The sequence below is a fragment of the Megalobrama amblycephala genome, linkage group LG2 (assembly GCF_018812025.1).
Source record: "Megalobrama amblycephala isolate DHTTF-2021 linkage group LG2, ASM1881202v1, whole genome shotgun sequence".
NCBI lineage: Eukaryota > Metazoa > Chordata > Actinopteri > Cypriniformes > Xenocyprididae > Megalobrama > Megalobrama amblycephala.
Genome location: NC_063045.1, coordinates 18,171,445 through 18,194,206, shown reverse-complemented (window position 1 = coordinate 18,194,206; position 22,762 = coordinate 18,171,445). Strand labels below are relative to the sequence as shown.

General features: G+C 35.7%; 1 protein-coding gene across 6 annotated transcripts in view; it reads left to right on the top strand.

Annotated features, from left to right (window-relative positions):
- Nucleotides 1-22,762, top strand: part of eps15l1a (epidermal growth factor receptor pathway substrate 15-like 1a) — a 39,668-nt gene that overhangs the window by 2,853 nt on the left and 14,053 nt on the right. For 5 of the 6 annotated variants that reach the window (XM_048164152.1, XM_048164143.1, XM_048164170.1 and 2 more), the window contains exons 8-20: nucleotides 1,634-1,693; nucleotides 2,953-3,195; nucleotides 3,272-3,429; nucleotides 3,516-3,672; nucleotides 4,010-4,072; nucleotides 4,636-4,721; nucleotides 6,108-6,140; nucleotides 6,287-6,359; nucleotides 9,831-9,992; nucleotides 10,083-10,280; nucleotides 10,509-10,673; nucleotides 17,718-17,823; nucleotides 18,056-18,106. In XM_048164152.1, coding sequence (XP_048020109.1) covers nucleotides 1,634-1,693; nucleotides 2,953-3,195; nucleotides 3,272-3,429; nucleotides 3,516-3,672; nucleotides 4,010-4,072; nucleotides 4,636-4,721; nucleotides 6,108-6,140; nucleotides 6,287-6,359; nucleotides 9,831-9,992; nucleotides 10,083-10,280; nucleotides 10,509-10,673; nucleotides 17,718-17,823; nucleotides 18,056-18,106 — 1,555 coding nt within the window. The remainder of the gene's footprint in view (nucleotides 1-1,633; nucleotides 1,694-2,952; nucleotides 3,196-3,271; nucleotides 3,430-3,515; nucleotides 3,673-4,009; nucleotides 4,073-4,635; nucleotides 4,722-6,107; nucleotides 6,141-6,286; nucleotides 6,360-9,830; nucleotides 9,993-10,082; nucleotides 10,281-10,508; nucleotides 10,674-17,717; nucleotides 17,824-18,055; nucleotides 18,107-22,762) is intronic. The other variant, XM_048164161.1, reaches the window with a different exon arrangement.

Sequence of the window (22,762 nt, the reverse complement as noted above, 5' to 3'; positions counted from 1 at the left end):
TTTCACTATTTTTAGATGCATTTTGTCCATAGATATGTTATTCAGTGCTGTAATTTGACTCGACTGTGGAGGTTTTATGTGCATGGTGGGCAGACGTGACTAATCGATAATGACATTCGTTGTCGATTATTATCAGTTTTATCAATCGTTGTTGCAGCCCTAGTCATTTTTGCTTATTAGTATGGTTGAATTGGATCATCGAAGGTCAGCAGCAAAGACATTGGTTAATAAAGTCAGATTAAATACATAAAGTATATTTGTGTTATTTAATTATTTAATAATTATTTAATTAATACAAGTTTGTGTAACATTCAGAGTTTGCATTTCACAGTTTTAATTCATTTTGAGGAATACAAAGCGCACACAACACCTTTGCCTCTTACTCCTGATTTCTCTCAACATGGGGGCAGGAGAGATGTCAGTCTATAAATGGGAAAACAAAGTAATTTGTATTAGTTACTACATAATTAAAACATTACTTTTAAATTACTACTATTGTATTTATATATATATATATATATATATATATATATATATATATATATAAAAAGTTTGGAACCACTAAGATTTTTAATGTTTTTAAAAGAAGTTTCGTCTGCTCACCAAGGCTACATTTATTTAATTAAAAATACAGTAAAAAACAGTAATATTGTGAAATATTATTACAATTTAAAATAACTGTTTTCTATTTGAATATATTTCACAAAGTAATTTATTCCTGTGATGCAAAGCTGAATTTTCAGCATCATTACTCCAGTCTTCAGTGTCACATGATCCTTCAGAAATCATTCTAATATGCTGATCTGCTGCTCAAGAAACATTTAACGTGTACAAAAGATTAGATTTCAGATAAACACTGTTCTTTTGAACTTTCTATTCATCAAATAATCCTGAAAAAAAATATTGTACACAAATATTTTGTACAATTATATTTGTGTACAATATTTTTTTTCAGGATTATTTGATGAATAGAAAGTTCAAAAGAACAGTGTTTATCTGAAATCTAATCTTTTGTAACATTATAAATGTCTTTACTGCCACTTTTGATTGATTTAATGCATCCTTGCTGAATAAAAGTATTCATTTCTTTAATTTCTTTTCAAAAGAATAAAAATAAAAATTCCTACTGACCCCAAACTTTTGAACGGTAGTGTATAATGCTACAGAAGCTTTGTATTTCAGATAAATGCTGTTCTTTTGAACTTTCTATTCATCAAGGAATCCTGAAAAAAAAAGTACACAACTGTTTTCAACATTGAAAATAATCATAAATGTTTATTGAGCAGCAAATCAGCATATTAGAATGATTTCTGAAGGATCATGTGACACTGAAGACTGGAGTAATGATGCTGAAAATTCAGCTTTTCATCACAGGAATAAATTACTTTGTCAAATATATTTAAATAGTACACAGTTATTTTAAATTGTAATAATATTTCACAATATTACTGTTTTTTACTGTATTTTTAATTAAATAAATGTAGCCTTGGTGAGCAGACGAAACTTCTTTTAAAAACATTAAAAATCTTAGTGGTTCCAAACTTTTGGACTGTACTGTATATATATATATATATTAGTATGTACACAAATTTAATAATATAAAAATATCATTATTATATGACTGTCTGATCAGGTGTGGGATTTGAGTGACATAGACAAAGACGGACACTTGGACAAAGATGAGTTTGCAGTGGTGAGTAATTATTTTTGTGCTATAATAAAATCATACTCATAGCATACTACATACTATCATATACTACCTGTGCATGTTTTGGAACTTTTTTTATATTTCCTGTCTTGTGTGCCATGTTTGTAGTCCTTTGTAGTGTTCCCTTTTTATTAGTCTCACCAGGTGTGTCTTGTTCACTCATTATCTTGTTTGCCCCTGTGTATATATAGCCCTTGTGTTGCTCTTGTGGTTTGTCAGTCTATGTTTGGTGTTTCCTGTGTTTACATGCTCTCTGTGCTTCATGGCGAGATGAAGCCTCATGAAGCATTGAAGCTTTTCAGCCAAGTGGTTCACAAAAGGGTTCATTTCTCGAGGCTTCGTTTGCTCACAATACCACCTGGTGGTCAAGTGTGTAAACAAGCAGATACATTACAGATGACCTGATTTGATCTGTGATACACTTTATTTTGCGCCAGTTAAGGCTTAAAAATCAATTTCCACATAGACTAATCTATTTATATGATGATTGTATATAACATAACTGTATAATAAATGTATTGGCTTTAAATGAATGGGACTATTAAATTTGGTCATAATAGGCTGGAGGGACGATATTATTATTCTAAAACCACACATTTTGAGGGGATCCCATGGTCGCTTATATATCTGTCAAAATGTCGGGCCAAGATTCTAACCGCATCCTGAACCAGTCATGTAGAAGCGAGGCTTCGAACGTCATTGGTCTAAAGCGATACAAGCCTCGATACGCGCTTCACTGAAAGCTTCCGGGATTTCTCGACACACGCTCCGAAGCCTCGGCACAGAACGTAACATTACTAGCTTCCTGTGTTCCCAGTGTTTCTCAGTTTTGGATTTATTTGTGTTTGTTTATTAAATGTACTCTGTGCGCTTAGATCCTTGCCTCTGCCTGCTCTCTCCAAACATGACACGTATAGCTATTTAAGCTTATTGTGTGAAGTGTGCAGATTTTTTTACATGCATGAGATGCATACTAAATTTGGCAAAATGTTCAGCATGCAATATAACTGTGTGGAATACTATATACTGCGATGCAATGCACTCCTTTTCACATTTATATATTATTAAAAATAAAAAATGCTGTGAAATAGCATGCAGTATACATGCATACATACGCACATTCATTGCATACTGCTTACTATATACATTAATATATATGTATAAATGCATAAGTATTTAAATTTCTATTTTTAAAAAAGTGTTAAAACGGCATAATGATGTCAATTTCTTGCACTTTTGTCCAGGCTATGCATCTGGTATACCGTGCCCTGGAGAAGGAGCCCGTGCCCTCCGTCCTGCCCTCTTCTCTCATCCCTCCATCTAAAAGGAAGAAGTCCTCAGGGTCTCTGTCCAACATGGTGCCAGTGTTACCAGGCAGCCCACCGCCACCTAAAGACAGTCTGCGTTCGACCCCCTCTCACGGCAGCATGAACTCTCTCAACAGCGCTGGGAGTTTGTCCCCAAAACACACCCTCAAATCATCACAGGTATTTTTGCTGTGTTTTCATGTTGCTGTTGTACAGAAGAATTGAAGAGGGTCTGATGATTTAACTCTATCATCAGCATTCAGTAAACTGGGTGGTACCAGTTGCAGACAGAGGGCGCTATGATGACATCTTCCTCAAAACAGACACTGATCTCGATGGCTTCGTCAGCGGCCATGAAGTTAAAGATATCTTCATGCAGTCCGGCCTTCCTCAGAACCTCCTGGCACATATTTGGTACAATTTAAAATGTGCTTTTGATTTTTCTTCACTCTTGCTGTTGTGATCGCCACATTCAACGCTTCCTCTGTTGTCTTTGTCAGGTCTTTGGCGGACACCAGGCAAATGGGCAAACTCACACGCGAGCAGTTCTCCTTGGCCATGCATCTCATTCAGCAGAAAGTGAGCAAAGGCTTGGACCCTCCACAAACTCTGACTCCTGACATGATCCCACCATCTGAACGCAGCACACCGGGACCTGTAAGTCACATTAGCATGTTTACAAATATGCGCTCATCGTGGGTGAAAGGTTGTGATTTTGAATCCTAGAGGAAGTGATCCTAGTTTTCATTTTCCTTATGCAAAATGCAATTTCAGATAAAATATTTTCTTGACCAATATTTTTGAGATTTACCCACCTACAGTATGTCTTCGGTATGTAAAATGAATGGGCAATGTGAACTGAAACAATATGAGTTTATAATTGAAATGAAATGACTGAGCACTATACAGATTTATGATTGCTTTAATGGGTTTATGTGAAGCAGCACATAGTTTTGTCCCTTATTTGAAGAGCTTCCTCTGTTTTTTTTTTCAGAGTCTGTCAGGATATATGACACCAGTGGGCTCTGAGATGGCCGCACTGAGCGAGATGCGCCGGGTAAACAGCCTTTTTCTCTCTCTCTCTTATTCTTTCATTCCATGTATTTCCACTTAAGTAGCATTTGTTGTATTTCTTCAGTTAGGATTTCAAACCTAATCGTTTAGTAGATGAAACTGTAGTCATTCACAATACATCAAGAGAGCCACTAACATCACAAACGCAACCCGAATTTCTTACCAAACAATCTTCTGTTCCTTTCCATCCACGTTTCAATGCTGCTGATGTTTTATGCTGTTATTCGCTGGCTAAAATCAGGCAATAATGTTCAAGTTATGGGTAGGTAACGTTTAGAAAAAGACTAAACAAATGCTTTCTTCTGTTAGCCGAGACGTTGAATTGGAAAGCATTTGTGAGAGATCCAGTGCTGTGAAATGGTGCCGTGTCTTGACTTCCCCATGTTTTAAGCATCAGAGGTGGAAGACAAGCTCGTCTCTGCTCCCGTGTGGTGGCTCCTTGCTGTTCTCTACCCTTCTGTTTGTGTGGTGCTGTGTTTGTGTGGTTCAAATGCAGCAGGACTGACATTATTTGCTTAACCCCCCCCCCCCCCCCCCCCCATACAGGACAGCTCCAGCTCCGTGGGTTCAGGCGAGTTCACCGGGATTAAAGAACTGGATGATATAAGTCAGGAGATCGCACAGCTGCAGAGGTAATATAATACACTTGCATGTAAAGGTGCTCTGGGAAATATTTGCATTTCCAAAAGAAAAAAGGGGGAGGGGGCACACAAAAGCACATTAAAATGATCAAAAGTGACATTACCGACAGTTATAATCTCACACAGTATTTCTATTTTAAATAAATTCTGTTTTTTAAAAACTTTCTACTAATCAAAGGATCTGGAAAAAAAATATCACTGTTTCCACAAAAATATTCAGCACAAAAAAATTACAGTTTAAAATAACTTTTCTATTTGTATATATTTTAAAATGTCATTTATTCCTGTGATGCAAAGCTGAATTGTCAGCATCATTACTCCAGTGATTTGTTGCTCAAGAAACATTTATTATTAATATCAGTGTTGAAAACAGTTGTGTACAATTTTTTTCAGGATTCTTTGATGAATAGAATGTTCAAGAGAACAGCATTTATTTGAAATAGAAATCTTATGGACATTATAGACTTCAAAAGTTTGGGAAGAATTTTTTATTTATTTATTTATTGAAGAAATTAATACTTTTATTCAGCAAGGATGCATTAAATTGATTGATTCTTTTGAACTTTCTATTCATCAAAGAATTTTCAACTTTGATAATTTTTCATTGTAATTTTGTTTTTCACAACTGTTATATTGAACAATTCTATGTTGAATATATTAATTAATTAAAAGTGTGAAGTGTTATAATATCTTCAAGTATTTAAATGTTCTTGAATAACTGTCCATACGTGGAAATGTTTCCATGTAAATCCATACTATGACCCCCCCCCCAAAAAAAAAACCACGAACAAAAAAAAAACAACAACTGATGGACTACACAATATTTTTTAAATATTTCCATTAAATACGACGGCATAAAGCAGTGTGGTAAAATTGCTGAGCAAAGTGTGAATATTTGAAGAACTTTTTATTTTTATTTTTTAGGTTGAAATTGTGTATTGCTAAATAAAATTTAGGGTTAGCCTCACAAAAGTTTGGAATTTTTTTTTAAATTGCACCTGAATTAAAATTTTCTGCAAATTATTGCAATTTTCGAAACATAGTTACACTTTTTGAGGAGGCACACCTTTTTTTCCTGTATTTTGCCTCCTCCCATTTTAATTGTCCTCGTTTTATCTCATCGGCCCACCACACCAAACCTAGTATATTTGTCCTTTTCTGAACAGTTCCCTTATAGATGAGCCTGATATGACTGTAATGCTCACATGCACACTTCAAAGGAAGAGGAAAGGTACCTGAAAGCTCTTGGTGATGGATGAGTTTCCCTCTCCCTGACAAATCCTCATCTCACCTCCTTTCCCTCTTCACAGTGTCCGTTTAATGTGTGTAGGTTTTTTTTATGAAATCTCTTGTTTCACTTGCTTGTTCATGCTGCAGCACTCTTGCTTTCACACACTGGGATACACTCAGGTAAAACCCTCTCTTGGCTGTCACGGTTCTTGTTTTGTGTGTGTGACGGTTTTTGTGTGTGAAGGAGGCAGGTATGAGGGATATTTTCTAGTTGCCAACAGTTAATAAAAATTTTTGTGTTTCTTTTTTTATTATTATTTCCACAGAGAGAAATACACTTTGGAACAAGATATCAGAGAAACAGAGGAGGCCATCAGACACAAAACCACAGAGGTTCAGGTAAACCTGGCAGTGCAATTATTTAAATAATAATTCATAATAAATAAGTATATAAGTATAAATAATAATAATATAATAATAATATTTATATTAATAATTATAAAAATATAATTAAAGTATTATTATTATTATATTTAAAAGTAAATGTTTTAATTATTATAAATATTATTAAAATAATTATTTTATTATTAGCATAATTATATTCTAAAAATATATTTAAGGTATTAATATAATATGTAAAATAATTGTATTTTTATTATTATTCTATGATAAATATATTAAAAATATATTTAAACTATTTTAATATACATGGCTTGAAATTAACGTTTTTTACTTGGTAGCACTGGTACTACCAACTTCAAAAGGTTAGGAGCACCACAACTAAAATGTTTCTGTGTGTGTGTATATATATATATGATCCTGAATTCTTGCCACACACTTGCCACACACCTATCATTTCTTGTGCTTGGCACTCTCCCCGAGGTGGGTTGCAGGTGGATGAAAGATAAATCATTAATGTGTTGATTTTAATAAAGACAGAACTGTCATTTCACAGTAAAACACAACAAATGTGTGTCACTCTTTTACTTTCAGTTTAAAAAAAATTTATACAGGTGCTGGTCATATAATTAGAATATCGTCAAAAAGTTGATTTATTTCACTAATTCTATTCAAAAAGTGAAACTTGTATATTATATTCATTCATTACACACAGACTGATATATTTCAAATGTTTATTTCTTTTAATTTTGATGATTATAACTGACAACTAAGGAAAATCCCAAATTCAGTATCTCAGAAAATTAGAATATTGTGAAAAGGTTCAATATTGAAGACACCTGGTGCCACACTCTAATCAGCTAATTAGCTCAAAACACCTGCAAAGGCCTTTAAATGGTCTCTCAGTCTAGTTCTGTAGGCTACACAATCATGGGGAAGACTGCTGACTTGACAGTTGTCCAAAAGACGACCATTGACACCTTGCACAAGGAGGGCAAGACACAAAAGGTCATTGCAAAAGAGGCTGGCTGTCCACAGAGCTCTGTGTCCAAGCACATTTATAGAGGCGAAGGGAAGGAAAAACTGTACAAGCAATAGGGATAACCGCATCCTGGAGAGGATTGTGAAACAAAACCCATTTAAAAATGTGGGGGAGATTCACAAAGAGTGGACTGCAGCTGGAGTCAGTGCTTCAAGAACCACTACGCACAGACGTATGCAAGACATGGGTTTCAGCTGTCGCATTCCTTGTGTCAAGCCACTCTTGAACAACAGACAGCGTCAGAAGCGTCTCGCCTGGGCTAAAGACAAAAAGGTCCAAAGTTATATTCTCTGATGAAAGTAAATTTTGCATTTCCTTTGGAAATCAGGGTCCCAGAGTCTGGAGGAAGAGAGGAGAGGCACACAATCCATGTTACTTGAGGTCCAGTGTAAAGTTTCCACAGTCAGTGATGGTTTGGGGTGCCATGTCATCTGCTGGTGTTGGTCCACTGTGTTTTCTGAGGTCCAAGGTCAACACAGTCGTATAGCAGGAAGTTTTAGAGCACTTCATGCTTCCTGCTGCTGACCAACTTTATGGAGATGCAGATTTCATTTTCCAACAGGACTTGGCACCTGCACACAGTGCCAAAGCTACCAGTACCTGGTTTAAGGACCATGGTATCCCTGTTCTTAATTGGCCAGCAAACACACCTGACCTTAACCCCATAGAAAATCTATGGGGTATTGTGAAGAGGAAGATGCGATATGCCAGACCCAACAATGCAGAAGAGCTGAAGGCCACTATCAGAGCAACCTGGGCTCTCATAACACCTGAGCAGTGCCACAGACTGATCGACTCCATGGCACGCTACATTGCTGCAGTAATTCAGGCAAAAGGAGCCCCAACTAAGTATTGAGTGCTGTACGTGCTCATACTTTTCATGTTCATACTTTTCAGTTGGCCAAGATTTCTAAAAATCCTTTCTTTGTATTGGTCTTAAGTAATATTCTAATTTTCTGAGATACTGAATTTGGGATTTTCCTTAGTTGTCAGTTATAATCATTAAAATTAAAAGAAATAAACATTTGAAATATATCAGTCTGTGTGTAATGAATGAATATATCATACAAGTTTCACTTTTTGAATGGAATTAGTGAAATAAATCAACTTTTTGATGATATTTTAATTATATGACCAGCACCTGTATCTCTTCAGGGAAACCAATCAAGGAAAGCATGCCTCGCACACCTCCTAGTGGTCATTATATAAAACACAAAGGAAAAAACTACGAGAATGAACTTAAACGGTTAGTTCACTCCAAAAATGAAAATTCTGTCATTTATTACTCACCCTCGTGTCGTTCTACATCCGTAAGACCTTTGTTCATCTTCAGAACACAAATTAAATCTTTTTGATGAAATCTGAGAGGTTTCTGTCTCTCCATAGAGATCCAATAACTTAACATTAACCTTAACTAAAAATATACAGAAAATATTCTGATAAAAGTGAAAACAGGTTGCACCTCAAAAATTATCTGCACTTGCACAAATGCTCCCAAATATATTTTGCATATGCAAAGGGAACATATGCGACCAAAATGGTCACAATTTTGAGCATTAAATATTTTACTATTATATTATATTATATTATATTATATTATATTATAATTAGAAAATATGCTTAATGTTTTATTAATATTTAAAGTAAAGATGCATTTACAAATATATTTTATTATTATAAATATAATTAAACTAATCTTATTATATTATTATAAATATTGATATATTATAAATATTATTTATTGATATTCATTGTTTTGTAATATTAATTATAAAATATACTTAAAGTATTAATATTTAAAAATAAATAATTTATAAACATTTTAACATTTTTTATAATTATAATTAATATAATAATTGTACTATTATTATTTGTATTATATTCTATATAAGTAATTTAATATATATCTATATATATTATTTGTATTATAATTAGGAAAATATATTAACCCCCGGTTTCACAGACAAGGCTTAAGCTAGTCCTAGACTAAAATGCATGTTTGTGCTGTTGTAATTGAAAGTAACTTGTACTGACATATCTTAAAATATGTCAGTGTCATTGTTTTGTCTCAAGATGCACACCAGTAATGTTTTTTTTTTCTAGTGAACGTTTATAAAAGCTACTTAAATGCCCTAATCGAACTAAGGCTTAATCCTGGCTTAGGCTAAGCCCTGTCTGTGAAACCAGGCCCTAAAGTATTATTAATATTTAAAGTAAAAATACATTTATAAGTATATTTTACTATTATAAATATAAAGAAATCTTAACTATAAAAATCATTTAAAAAGTTTTATTAATATAATAAGGTATCAATAAGGTAATATAATTAGTATTTAAAGGTTATCTATTGTTTTTTAAATGTTATTTCTTTTACTATGCATAAGTTATATGTTGGCTTCATTGTTAACTGAATGTGGTTTGATTTACAGGAAATGCAGAATGATCTGGACCGAGAGACGTCCAGCCTCCAGGAGCTTGAGGCCCAGAAGCAGGATGCTCAGGACCGGCTGGAGGAGATGGACCAGCAGAAGGCGAAGCTTGAAGACATGCTTAATGACGTACGGCAGAAGTGCCAGGAAGAATCACAAATGGTGAGCGAAAACAAACACAAAGACAGTTTACTTGATCCTCAGATTACATGTTTGATGAATGTTAAACTGATCCACTCTATTTCTGTTCAGATCTCATCCCTGCAGACCCAGATCCACTCGCAGGAGTCGGACCTGCAGAGCCAAGAGGAAGAGCTGGGCCGGGCCAAGGCTGACCTGAACCGCCTACAGCAGGAGGAAGCGCAGCTAGAGCAGAGTCTACAAGCTGGCAGAATTCAGCTAGAAACTATCATAAAGTCACTCAAAGCCACACAGGACGAGATCAACCAGGTTGTGCCTTCGGAGCATTTGATGTATGAACCAAAAGTGTACACTAGGGGGAGACAAATGTCCCTTTTTCAAACAGATGTCTGTTTTTTCAGATGCATTCATGCAAATTTGATTACTTGATAAATTAAAAGGCTGACACCAGAAACTTCTAGATTTAACAGTGTCAGAAAAAGTGTGCTGAGCATTTAAACCTGTAACAGATAAAGCTGACGTTTGTAAATGTTGCAGGCACGGAGCAAACTCTCCCAGATTCAGGACAGCCAACACGAGATCAGTAAGAGCATTGAGCAGTATAGCAGCACTCTGAACGGGACCCATGGGGGCAGCATGACCAACCTGGCAGACATGAGCGAAGGCTTCCCAGAAAAGGAGAACGGAGGTTTTGGGGCCATGGTGAGACGTCTCTTGTGATTTTCATGTATTTTAGGCTTCTCCCAGAGCTTTTTGATTAGAATGGCAATAGATTTATTTTTTTAGAATGCACAGTACATCAAAGTAGTAACTTATTGCACAAATTTAGAATGCACCCTGAGTTGTATAGTATCCGAACTACAAACCCGATTCCAAAAAAGTTGGGACACTGTACAAATTGTGAATAAAAACAGAATGCAATGATGTGGAAGTTTCAAATTTCAATATTTTATCCAGAATACAACATAGATGACATATCAAATGTTTAAACTGAGAAAATGTATCATTTTAAGGGAAAAATAAGTTGATTTTAAATTTCATGGCATCAACACATCTCAAAAAAGTTGGGACAAGGCCATGTTTACCACTGTGTGGCATCCCCTCTTCTTTTTATAACAGTCTGCAAACATCTGGGGACTGAGGAGACAAGTTGCTCAAGTTTAGGAATAGGAATGTTGTCCCATTCTTGTCTAATACAGTCTTCTAGTTGCTCAACTGTCTTAGATCTTCTTTGTTGCATCTTCCTCTTTATGATGCGCCAAATGTTTTCTGTGGGTGAAAGATCTGGACTGCAGGCTGGCCATTTCAGTACCCGGATCCTTCTTCTACGCAGCCATGATGTTGTAATTGATGCAATATGTGGTCTGGCATTATCATGTTGGAAAATGCAAGGTCTTCCCTGAAAAAGACGACGTCAGGATGGGAGCATATGTTGTTCTAGAACTTGGATATACCTTTCAGCATTGATGGTGCCTTTCCAGATGTGTCAGCTGCCCATGCCACACACACTCATGCAACCCCATCAGAGATGCAGGCTTCTGAACTGAGCGCTGATAACAACTTGGGTTGTCCTTGTCCTCTTTAGTACGGATGACATGGCGTCCCAGTTTTCCAAAAAGAACTTCAAATTTTGATTCGTCTGACCACAGAACAGTTTTCCACTTTGCCACAGTCCATTTTAAATGAGCCTTGGCCCAGAGAAAACGCCTGCGCTTCTGGATCATGTTTAGATATGGCTTCTTTCTTGACCTATAGAGTTTTAGCTGGCAACGGCGAATGGCACAGTGGATTGTGTTCACCGACAATGTTTTCTAGAAGTATTCCTGAGCCCATGTTGTGATTTCCATTACAGTAGCATTCCTGTATGTCATGCAGTGCCGTCTAAGGGCCCGAAGATCACGGGCATCCAGTATGGTTTTCCGGCCTTGACCCTTACACACAGAGATTGTTCCAGATTCTCTGAATCTTTGGATGATATTATGCACTGCAGATGATGATAACTTCAAACTCTTTGCAATTTTTCTCTGAGAAACTCCTTTCTGATATTGCTCCACTATTTTTCGCTGCAGCATTGCGGGAATTGGTGATCCTCTGCCCATCTTGACTTCTGAGAGACACTGCCACTCTGAGAGGCTCTTTTTATACCCAATCATTTTGCCAATTGACCTAATAAGTTGCAAATTGGTCCTCCCGCTGTTCCTTATATGTACATTTAACTTTTCCGGCCTCTTACTGCTACCTGTCCCAACTTTTTTGGAATGTGTAGCTCTCATGAAATCCAAAATGAGCCAATATTTGGCATGACATTTCAAAATGTCTCACTTTCAACATTTGATATATCTATATTCTATTGTGAATAAAATATAAGTTTATGAGATTTGTAAATTATTTCACTCCTTTTTTATTCACAATTTGTACAGTGTTCCAACTTTTTTGGAATCGGGTTTATAATTCCATACAGCATTAAGAGTAGTATCAAAATTAATGCAAGTTTATTTTATTTATTACATTATTATTTTTTTAAATATATATTTATATACATTTATAATAATATATATGTATTTGCATTTACAACAAAAAAATATATTTTATAGGACATTATTATTATTATTTTATTTTATAGGGAATTTATTTTAGGGTCCAATTCTCACTATTAACTATGACTTTTGCCTTAATTAATCCCTTATTACTGCTTATTAATAGTTAAGTAGTTGTTAAAGGCAGAGATGGGCACTCGAGTTAGTGACTCGGACTCGAGTCGCATTTTAATAGACTTCAGACTTGACTCGGACTCGACCTGAAATGACTTCAGACTTGACTCGTGAATATTTTAAAAACATCTCAAGTTTTTTAGCCTTAACTACTGATATAATAAAGAATTTGTGTTGTGTTTGAATGGTTTTATAATATCTGCGTCACATATATTCCCTATGTGTTGTGGTAGATCGGACTCTTGTCATAGAATTTGATTACGTATGTCCTTGTATTGTGCGTAAACTCTGAAAGGTCAAGAGTCCCATGAAACATGACTGGAGCCGCCGTGCAATATGTTCTTTTGTTTGGGTTTATTAACATGTCAGATCAGCGGGAAAACAATTAAAAACACCGGAACAACATCATCAAATTTTATGAGAAATCGGATTCACAAAGGTTAGTCACATTAACTCACACAGCTAGCTATTATACTGTGGTGTAGTGTCATGGCTCATTTGGATTGCCAGCCTGTTAAAATATGAACAACAACAAAAACTAGCCTTTAAACCTAGCACTATGTTTTATCAATCATTTTGTAGTATATGCATCTTTTTTTCTTTCTGAATGTGTGTCCATAAGAGAGCAATAGAAAAAGATGTAAATCCATTTATTACTTAAAGCTCATATTTTAACATATCACAATCAGCATGCGTACAGTTTTCTATTAAACATTCCTAGGTTTGATATTTTCTGATAATGACTGTCATCAATAACAACGAAGGTGTATAACAAACTGCTGTCTGCTGTGAGACTCCATTGTAGACACCCACTGCTGTGATTGGCTAACATCTTTGCATTTCAAATACATATTACATGTGTAACCCTCTCTGATACTTTTACTGTTAAAGCTGCTGTCCGTAACTTTTTTTGTGTTCAAAACTTACAAAAAATATATAATGAGAATGTACAGCATGAATCCATTTTCCAAACCGTGTTTTTGTCTTACCCTGAATCATTATGGTACACTTATAATAAGTGTTTATATTCTAAGGCACATTGAGTGCGTGTTTATTCCTCTCAACTGCACAACAGCTTTCATGGTGATGAAACGAGAGGTATGCTTGCAAATACAGGTGCTCTTGTAGACCCGTCCACAAATTGATGAGAAAGTAGATGCACGAAGCGAAATATGGCATTATTTTGCTTACATTGCCGACAGCCAGGGCAAGCCCACGGACACCACAAAGCAAAAATAAAATTAATTTAAAAATACATAAATATGTGAAGGGTACGTACAGTTATTTTAAACCAATTTATGCTTTAATAACATTGCTTTAATTATTTACAGTAATATAATTTTTACAATAATCTTACTGTCAAAAACACCTAAATGTATAAGAAAAGCATAACAGCAAATAATTTACAATTTTATTGAGCATGAAAATAATAAACATTAAAAATTATATTAAATCTAACTCTAACTTCATGGCAATGAAGCTCAAATCCAGAAGTATCAGCCTGCACACTGGTGAAGAAAGAAGTTCTGTCATGTTATTTATTTACTTTTGCTGCTGTTTTAGGTTTGTGCCATAGTATCATTTAAGTATCGGTATCGTGATATTTAAGTTGGGTATCGTACAATGAAAAGTACAATGAATACAATGCAATACAATGAATCAGATATCGATACGGACTAGTGTCTGTGAATATTAAAGTTAAAAAAGACTACTATTGAAATCCGTATGAATGAGCGCCGCATTTTCGTGTACTATACATACTGAAGCACGTGTGACGCTCGCGATGATTTCAGTGTCTGCTGTCTCACTCACTATACATACACACATGAACAATCTACAGAGCTGCTCTGTCACTTTATGAATATTTCACCGTTTAATTTGATAAAACTATCAACATCTGTTGTATCATATACACAGGAAGTCAAAGGTCTTCACGACCCTATCAAAGTTCTGTATAACTTGAGGTAACATAAATATTACTATTGTAAAATAGTGTTCTTAGAGATAATAATAGAGATAATAATAATGATAGTTTATTAAAACACAAACTCAAAGGTCTTCATTGAAATGACAGAAATTGCACAGTAAAAATGTAGCTTACTTAGTATTACTATTATTATTATTAATTTAATTAAATAAATTCATTTGATTACATTTTAAACTAAATTGTTAGCTTAATGAACTGATTTGATTACATTTTTTAAATTAATTTTTTGAAAAATAAAATTTTTTGTCCTTACAATATTTATATAATATATATTTCCTGTACTCCTGACAGTAAAATATGCCAAAATAAAGGTCCAGTGAAACAAAAAGTAATGTACCGTGAAACCGCCAGAATCTTAAAAAAAAAAAACGTGGCCAAACTGCCCAGCACTACATGAAAGGTTGCAGTGATGAGCATTGAGCAGATGACAGTCTGTCGATCGCGTAAATGCAGTGATCTCATCGTTGTAACTCGATTCCTGCACTCTCGCAAAATGCTTTCACCACAACTAACCGCAAACATGATGTGAAAACAGTAACATTAGCCTAAGAGCTTCGTTGTGCAGTGTAACAGCATCATTCATTATAATGGCAGTTTTGCTCTGTGATTGACAGCTTCAGCCATTGTATAGGGAGCATACTTTGATCGCTTTTCTGCTTTCTTTAATTTAATCACAATTTATAATCACAATTTATAATCAGAGTTTTTCATTAGGGGTTAAACGGTTCTTTGTTAAATAAATTGAACCGTACCGTTCTCCACACGCAGTTCGGCACACACTTGCACCATGGTTCATCTCATATCTGATGACGCATACACATCTATAATATGGTTTGATGAAGATAACAATTTTTTTTACGATTGTTCATACTTATAGTATCTCACAGAAGTGATTACACCCCTCACATTTTTTACACACAACTTTACACACTTTAGTAAAGTAGTGTAAAGTAGTGAGTGTACAGCTTGTATAACAGTGTAAATTTGCTGTCCCCTCAAAATAACTCAACACACAGCCATTAATGTCTAAACCGCTGGCCACAAAAGTGAGTACACCCCTAAGTAAAAATGTCCAAATTGGGCCCAATTAGCCATTTTCTCTCCCCGGTGTCATGTGACTTGTTAGTGTTACAATGTCTGAGGTGTGAATGGGAAGCAGGTGTGTTAAATTTTGTGTTATCGCTCTCACTCTCTCATACTGGTCACTGGAAGTTCAACATGGCACCTCATAGCAAAGAACTCTCTGAGGATCTGAAAAAAGAATTGTTGCTCTACATAAAGATGGCATAGGCTATAAGAAGATTGCCAAGACCCTGAAACTGAGCTGCAGTACGTTGGTCAAAACCATGCAGCGGTTTAACAGGACAGGTTCCACTTAGAACATGCCTCGCCATGGTCGACCAAAGAAGTTGAGTGCACGTCCTCAGCGTCATATCCAGAGGTTGTGTTTGGGAGAAAGACTTATGAGTGCTGCCAGCATTGCTGCAGAGGTTGAAGAGGTGGGGGGTCAGCCTGTCAGTGCTCAGACCATACGCCGCACACTGCATCAAATTGGTCTGCATGGCTGTCGGCCCAGAAGGAAGCCTCTTCTAAAGATGATGCACAAGAAAGCCCACAAACAGTTTGCTGAAGACAAACAGACTAAGGACATGGATTACTGGAACTATGTCCTGTGGTCTGATGAGACCAAGATAAACTTATTTAGTTCAGATTTATCTTCCAGAAATCTGGCAGTAAGGTGTGGGAGTTCACTTTTAGTCCATCTCTTATCCTGAAATGTCCATCTTCAGAGCTGGACTAAAAGTGATCTTCCAAAACTTACTGCCAGATTCTGGAAGATAAATTCTTCAAACAGTGGTACAAGAGGATGTGGTGCTGGTCCTTCAAGAGTCACTCTCAAGCTGTCTGTCTATAAGGCCTATGAAAACCCAGTCTTCATGTATTTTATAACACTTCAGCTTGTGATTCTTATTAAGAGCGGGTCATTTTTTAGGATTCTTTAGCTAACCTAAGTCTCTGAGATCCTGACACCTTGCACTTCTGGAGACTCCAGGTAGGTTGCAGTTCTGGAAAATGGTGGCGCTGGAGACTAAAGGGTTCCTGATGGTTTCACACTTAATTCTTCATCTTAATTATTTTGCAGTTAACATGTGTCTTTTCTTTTCCACCTGTTTTTGTATGACCCCGCTGACCCAATGAGAATTTTGCTGTCCCTTGGTCATGCTTTAACTTTGCAATTTCTAGTATTGCATTAGTATTGCGTCCTTCTCATGAGTATTTATTAATTTTTAAATCTCTTTTTTGGCTCATTTTGCCTGTAAAAGAAAACCTGCCTAATAATTCTGCACACCTGAATATAAGGCATATTTCATTTCCAGCCTTCATGAGCAATTATATATCACTTATAAATTATTAAAAACAATATTAATAGTAGTTATTAAGATTGATGTGGATTGGAATTGGTAAAATGTGCTTGGAAAAAAAATATGATCAGAAAATCAACTTGCCTAGTAATTCTGCACACAGTGTATATTTTCACACTGTCACTTATAACATTTAGTGTTTTTCTAAATTAAGCTCAATAACCAGAACATTTTTGAACAAGCATGAACCTCATGTGATTGCGATTGAATTCCTGTTGACATTCTCTGGTTTCTGATGGAGAACTTGCTTTTCTTTCTGAATTATGCCTTGCATGCAAAGGTACAATTTGGAAACCCAGCACTGTTAACAGAGCTTCTTATGTTATTTGGAGCAGCTGAGGTGCTGGCTTAAACTGCAAATTGTAGGCAAAAAATGACTGAAATTTATACTTCGGGGTTCTTATTTCAAGTATTTTTTTCTCTAGTGAGTTAGTGCTTTCCATCTTTTCTCATTTGAGTTGAATATTTTCGGCTGGACCTCTAACATAGTGTTGGCCTACTTCTCACACTTAAACAAAACTAGAATTCTAAGTCATAATCAACTAAAAAAATGAATGTGACAAGATTCTACAATGTCTTCCAGAAAGAAAACACTCTCGGCTAATGTTATTTAAACTCATTACAGGAGGACCCTTTCAAAGTGAAGACCACTGTGTTTAACAGCGCCCCTCAGGAGATGCACACGGACCCCTTCCAGTCTGAAGACCCATTTAAAACAGACCCATTCAAAGGTTGGTTGTGTATTTTCTTTAATCTATCTCTTTGAAATACTTCTCTTCCTTAGCGAATGGTCTTGATGCTATCCTAACCGTTTAGTTGATCAGTTGGGGTTCACCATGGCAATAAGTAAATTCATTCCTGTTTAATTTCAAACTCCTGTTGTGTGGCACATTTGTGAGGCCACACTTTTGAAGCCTTTGCAATGCCTACTAAACACATCTTCTTTCTTTTTGTTTGTTGTAGGTGATCCGTTCCAGAATGACCCATTCTCAAAGCAAACCTCCACGGTTGCAGGTATCCAGTTTATCAAAATGCATAAAGTGCCTCTCAAATGTTTAGCTTTGAACATTCAACTAAATTAATCAATTACTAATTGAATGCATATTCAGTGTGTTTAGTGACAAGTGAAAGAGAATTTTACTTGCCCAACTGGAGGAGTAGCCTGTATTAAAACGTCTATATCAAGTAGCCTGATTAAAACGTCAATAACAAAACAATAACTAGGTTAGAATGACTCTGAGAATGATTTTATTAAATTTAGTGCAAGTGGCGATCGATAGTGGTAAGAGGATCAATGTACTGACGGTAACGAGGTGCGCTGTTGAGACTTGCGCAGCCTCACCTTGAGGAGAAATCGAAAAAAATTAAAACAAAGAAACTCAGTTAACATACTGCGGTAAAAATTCAAAATGAGGAGTTTTATTTGTTACATATGATAAAGTTAAGCAACATCACATGACCAAGAATGCTGTCTTCCGGAATACCATCATGATTGAAAATGTGACACTGATGTCATACGACAATTCAATAAACAAGTAGTTAATAGTAAGTCACTTACATTTTAGATGCATTATTAACTGTTTTTGTTCTGTTTCAGCAGCCAAAATAGTTCCAATTAAAGATCACAGCAGAACCATAGCACATCTTACAGCAACACTCAACAGTGTTTTCATTACTGAGTTATTCAGTGTCTTGAATCTGTTAAAGATTCAATGACCTATTCATAAACAACTGCCTCATTCTTGATTGAATCAGCCGTTTGAACAAATTGTTTTAATAAATGACTCAATGACTCACTCATTAAGATGAACACTTACTGCCACCTACTGGCGGTTAGTTTCATGTTTATAAGTATAATTTTTTCCCCAACATTTATAATAATAATAATAATAATAATAAATAATTAAATAAAAAATACTGTCATCAATGCATTTTCTTTGCGGAGGAAACTTTTGTACATAAGGTAGCAGGGCCAGGTTACATTTATGTTACATTAACTTGCCATACTAGTCTCTATGACCTGTCTTAGTTACATATCTAAATACAGTGTAATACTTCTCCATCTTTGCAAAAATATATCCATCATCATTTGTAGGCATGCAGTCATTATTTCCATTATATAGACCTGTTTCAGTCTGAGTCCACTGAAGCAAAATTAGAGGGTCTTCTTAATACAGTTGAAATGAAATGAAAGATGAAGCATACATATTTAATAAGATTAGGGGGGAAATTTGCCCTTTATAATGGAAAAAAAAAAGCCCTCAATGTAAATATCACAAATATGCAGATTTAAATATACCAAAACTGATTGAACACTGAGAATATTGCTTCAGAATAAATTATATTTACAACACAAAAATTTTTTTTTACACAGACAAGTGAATGACCGACTTACTTGTCCACTTACTTGCACATGACAAGGCTTAATGTCGAGCCCTCAATATATACATAAAATGGCATTAAACAGAAATAATAATTGTGTGCGTGTAAAGGGTTGGATATCGGTATCATTTAAATTTTAACAATTCAGATTCTGCTTTTTGATTCCGATTCTTTTAGATTCCTATTTTTCAATTCCAATAAGGTAAAAAAAACAAAACAAAACCTATCATTCACATTTATTCCGAGTCTTACTGTTATAAGATTTTCAGGTATTCAGGTACAGAAACTGTAATCAAAAGTAAAATAACACTGCACTTTATAAATAAAATATACATTACAAATATAGTTACAAAAGTTATTCAGTCAAGAACAGAGAGTACATTTTCTCTGTCTATTTGTTGTTTGATTAACGTTATTATAGAGATGGCAGCAGGGAATATTAGGCTGCTGTCGCTTTAAGAGCTGCGCTGTTCCATGATTTTCTTTGTCAACTGTTTAGATTCACTTAAGACATAACGGATCTGTGTTTACAAGGATATTTTGACATATTTTTGTGTATTTGTGTGCAAGTGCAAAAAGATGCATAAGAGAACTCTGTTCAATATCGCTCACTATTCAGTAAGAGGCCACATCCACACGAAGCCAGAGCTTTCCCTATCCGATCTTTGTTTTTTTTCCTCCTCGTCTCAAGAAATATCTGCGTACACACAAAACCACTGAAACCGACTTAAAACACGCCAGATCAGTATGTGGCGCTGTAATTCTGCCACAGAGATGCACTAAAACGGAGAATAAGACTTGGAGCATGTGCATTAAAATGGCCCTAAATTTCAAGATATCAGGGCAAAAATGCCCCTGTGTGAGTTTTTATATCATATGATATAGTTAAGCAATATCATGTGAGTAACGAGCACAATATCACACAAAATACCCAAATAGCACAAGTGCAAATGCAATACTGATTTTATACAACAGTTCAATAAACAAGTTAATATTATGTTACTTTAGACACTATATTGTCTGTTTTTGCTCAAATTTGCCAACGAAAATATTAAACTAATTACCTATAAAGCCAGAGAAGAACTGTTGTGCGTCTCCGAGCAACACACAGCGGTGTTTCATTTCTGAATGAATCTGCATTTTGAGTGAATCAAGTGAACTAATTATTCAGTGAGCCATTCATAAAGAGAGCCATTTGCTTCATTCCTGAATAAATCAGCTGTTTGAACGAATCACTTTACTTACTCATTTAGACATTTACCGCCACCTGCTGGCAGCTTTAGATTCTTATTTAGAGTATCAATTCATTTAAAATGTCCCTACTATGCTTTTTCGAATATTATCTTTCATGCGATGTGTAATGTAGCTGTCTGTGAATGTAAACGATCTGCAAAGTTGTGTAGTTGTGATAGTCATTCTCAAAAAAAATCGACTCTGAACCGCCTAAACGAGTCGTCAGGAATTCGAATCCCACTTCTGTGATGGCTACACGTCACTGGGAAACACATTTGCCTGATGCCCGCCTATGTTGTTCATTGGCTGCCCGTGAACAACGTCTACTTTGACCGCCCTCAAACACTTTAGCTGGTTCGTGTTGTGTATACATTTCGAGAAGACGCTGTTTTCTGCTCTGCAAAAGCAAATTCTCTTTGTAAACACTTCCAAAGGAAGTATGATTAATTATTGATGTATATATTTTCTACTGGGTGTTCAAAATACATAGTTTTATGTAGGTCTCCGGCTAACCGGTTAACTTGCGTTATTATTGTCTTACTGAAATACTTACGTAAATCAGCTGTGGCCCACTATTACCTAAAACTGTGTCCATTAATGCAGATTGCCCTTTGTTCTCATTACTCTGAGTAATGATAAAGGACGGAGCAAGATTTGTTTTACAAACTTTAATGTTACATCAGTCATTCACGTTAGTGCTCGGCTAACATTTGCACTGTTATTGATACTGTTAATAATAGACCTTATTTACCAGAGAAACAAGCGCGCCGCCATCTTTAGAATATTGTCTTTGAACTTCCGTTTTAGCGGTAGCCCTGTATATTTCTATGGCATAGTTGTTGAAGAATAATTAGCTGGTGAAGTGGATTTACCTGTTGTACCTGTCGAGTTAATGAAAGTTATCATGAGCATTGTTATGTTTAAAGCAGATGTCTTAACAAATGTCAGTAGACAGGGAAGATTTTAAAATGAGCAGTTCATTCATAAATACATAAGATCGCTGTGGAAATACAAGCCGGAAGTCAAAAGACAACGAGCGCAGCGCTGAAAAGGGGCGGGGCTACATAGTTACCATCAGGTTACCATATGTGCACCGCAATAAATTAGAGATATACACATCGGTTTGTTGATGGACATACATTTGGTAATGCGTGAGGAATAAACGTTGCAACATCTCATAATGTACGTCCTGCTCAAGTCGTTCTTGCGATGGAGGTTTGGGGGCAAATAACTACTTCTTTCAATGTTTCATCAGTGCACTTGCCCTCGGATTGATATGGTTAAATCGACGCCATCTGTCTTTACAGTGTGTACAATCGCTGAGCTTTAGGAAGCCTCCGGAACTGAATCAGTTAAGGTAATGATTGTTTCGTTTCCGTCAGGAGCTGTAAACGGTAGACCAATCACAACAGATTGGGCCGTCTGGCTCACGGAAAGGAGGGACTTAAGCTGGGCATACACTGTGCGATATCTGTGCGATTTCAGCAAGGTTACCAACTCACACCGTACGAGTAGATCGCGTGCGATGGAAAGCCAAAACGCACGATTTATGTGCTCACACTATGCGGTCCGATGGTCGAGACGTGACTCCACTGCTCACACTATGCGTTTGAAATATGCACGATAAACCCACGTACTGGGATGCGCCGATAGACAATATGTTTCCAGAGATATTGTCAAAAGCATCAGCTATGGATATCAAGAGGATTTAGCATTTCCAATACATATATTAAATAATAATAATAATAATTAGCCTATTATTATTATTATTAGTAGTAGTAGTATTAGTAGTAGTAGTATAGGGTAGGCCTATTTAATATTAAATTGATATTAGCTACAATTCATTTGGCCCGCAATATTTCATAGCGCATCACCGCATAACTGACGCGCTGCAAGGATAATAAAAGATTTGATTAGCTTATAATTACTCCTCAATGAAAATTATTTAAAGACATTTATACAATGAATTAAAGGCATATAATTAAAATTATTAACAGTAGCCTATGTGTTCGCAGACTGCAATAATCAGTCAATGAAAAGCAGCTTCACTTCAAA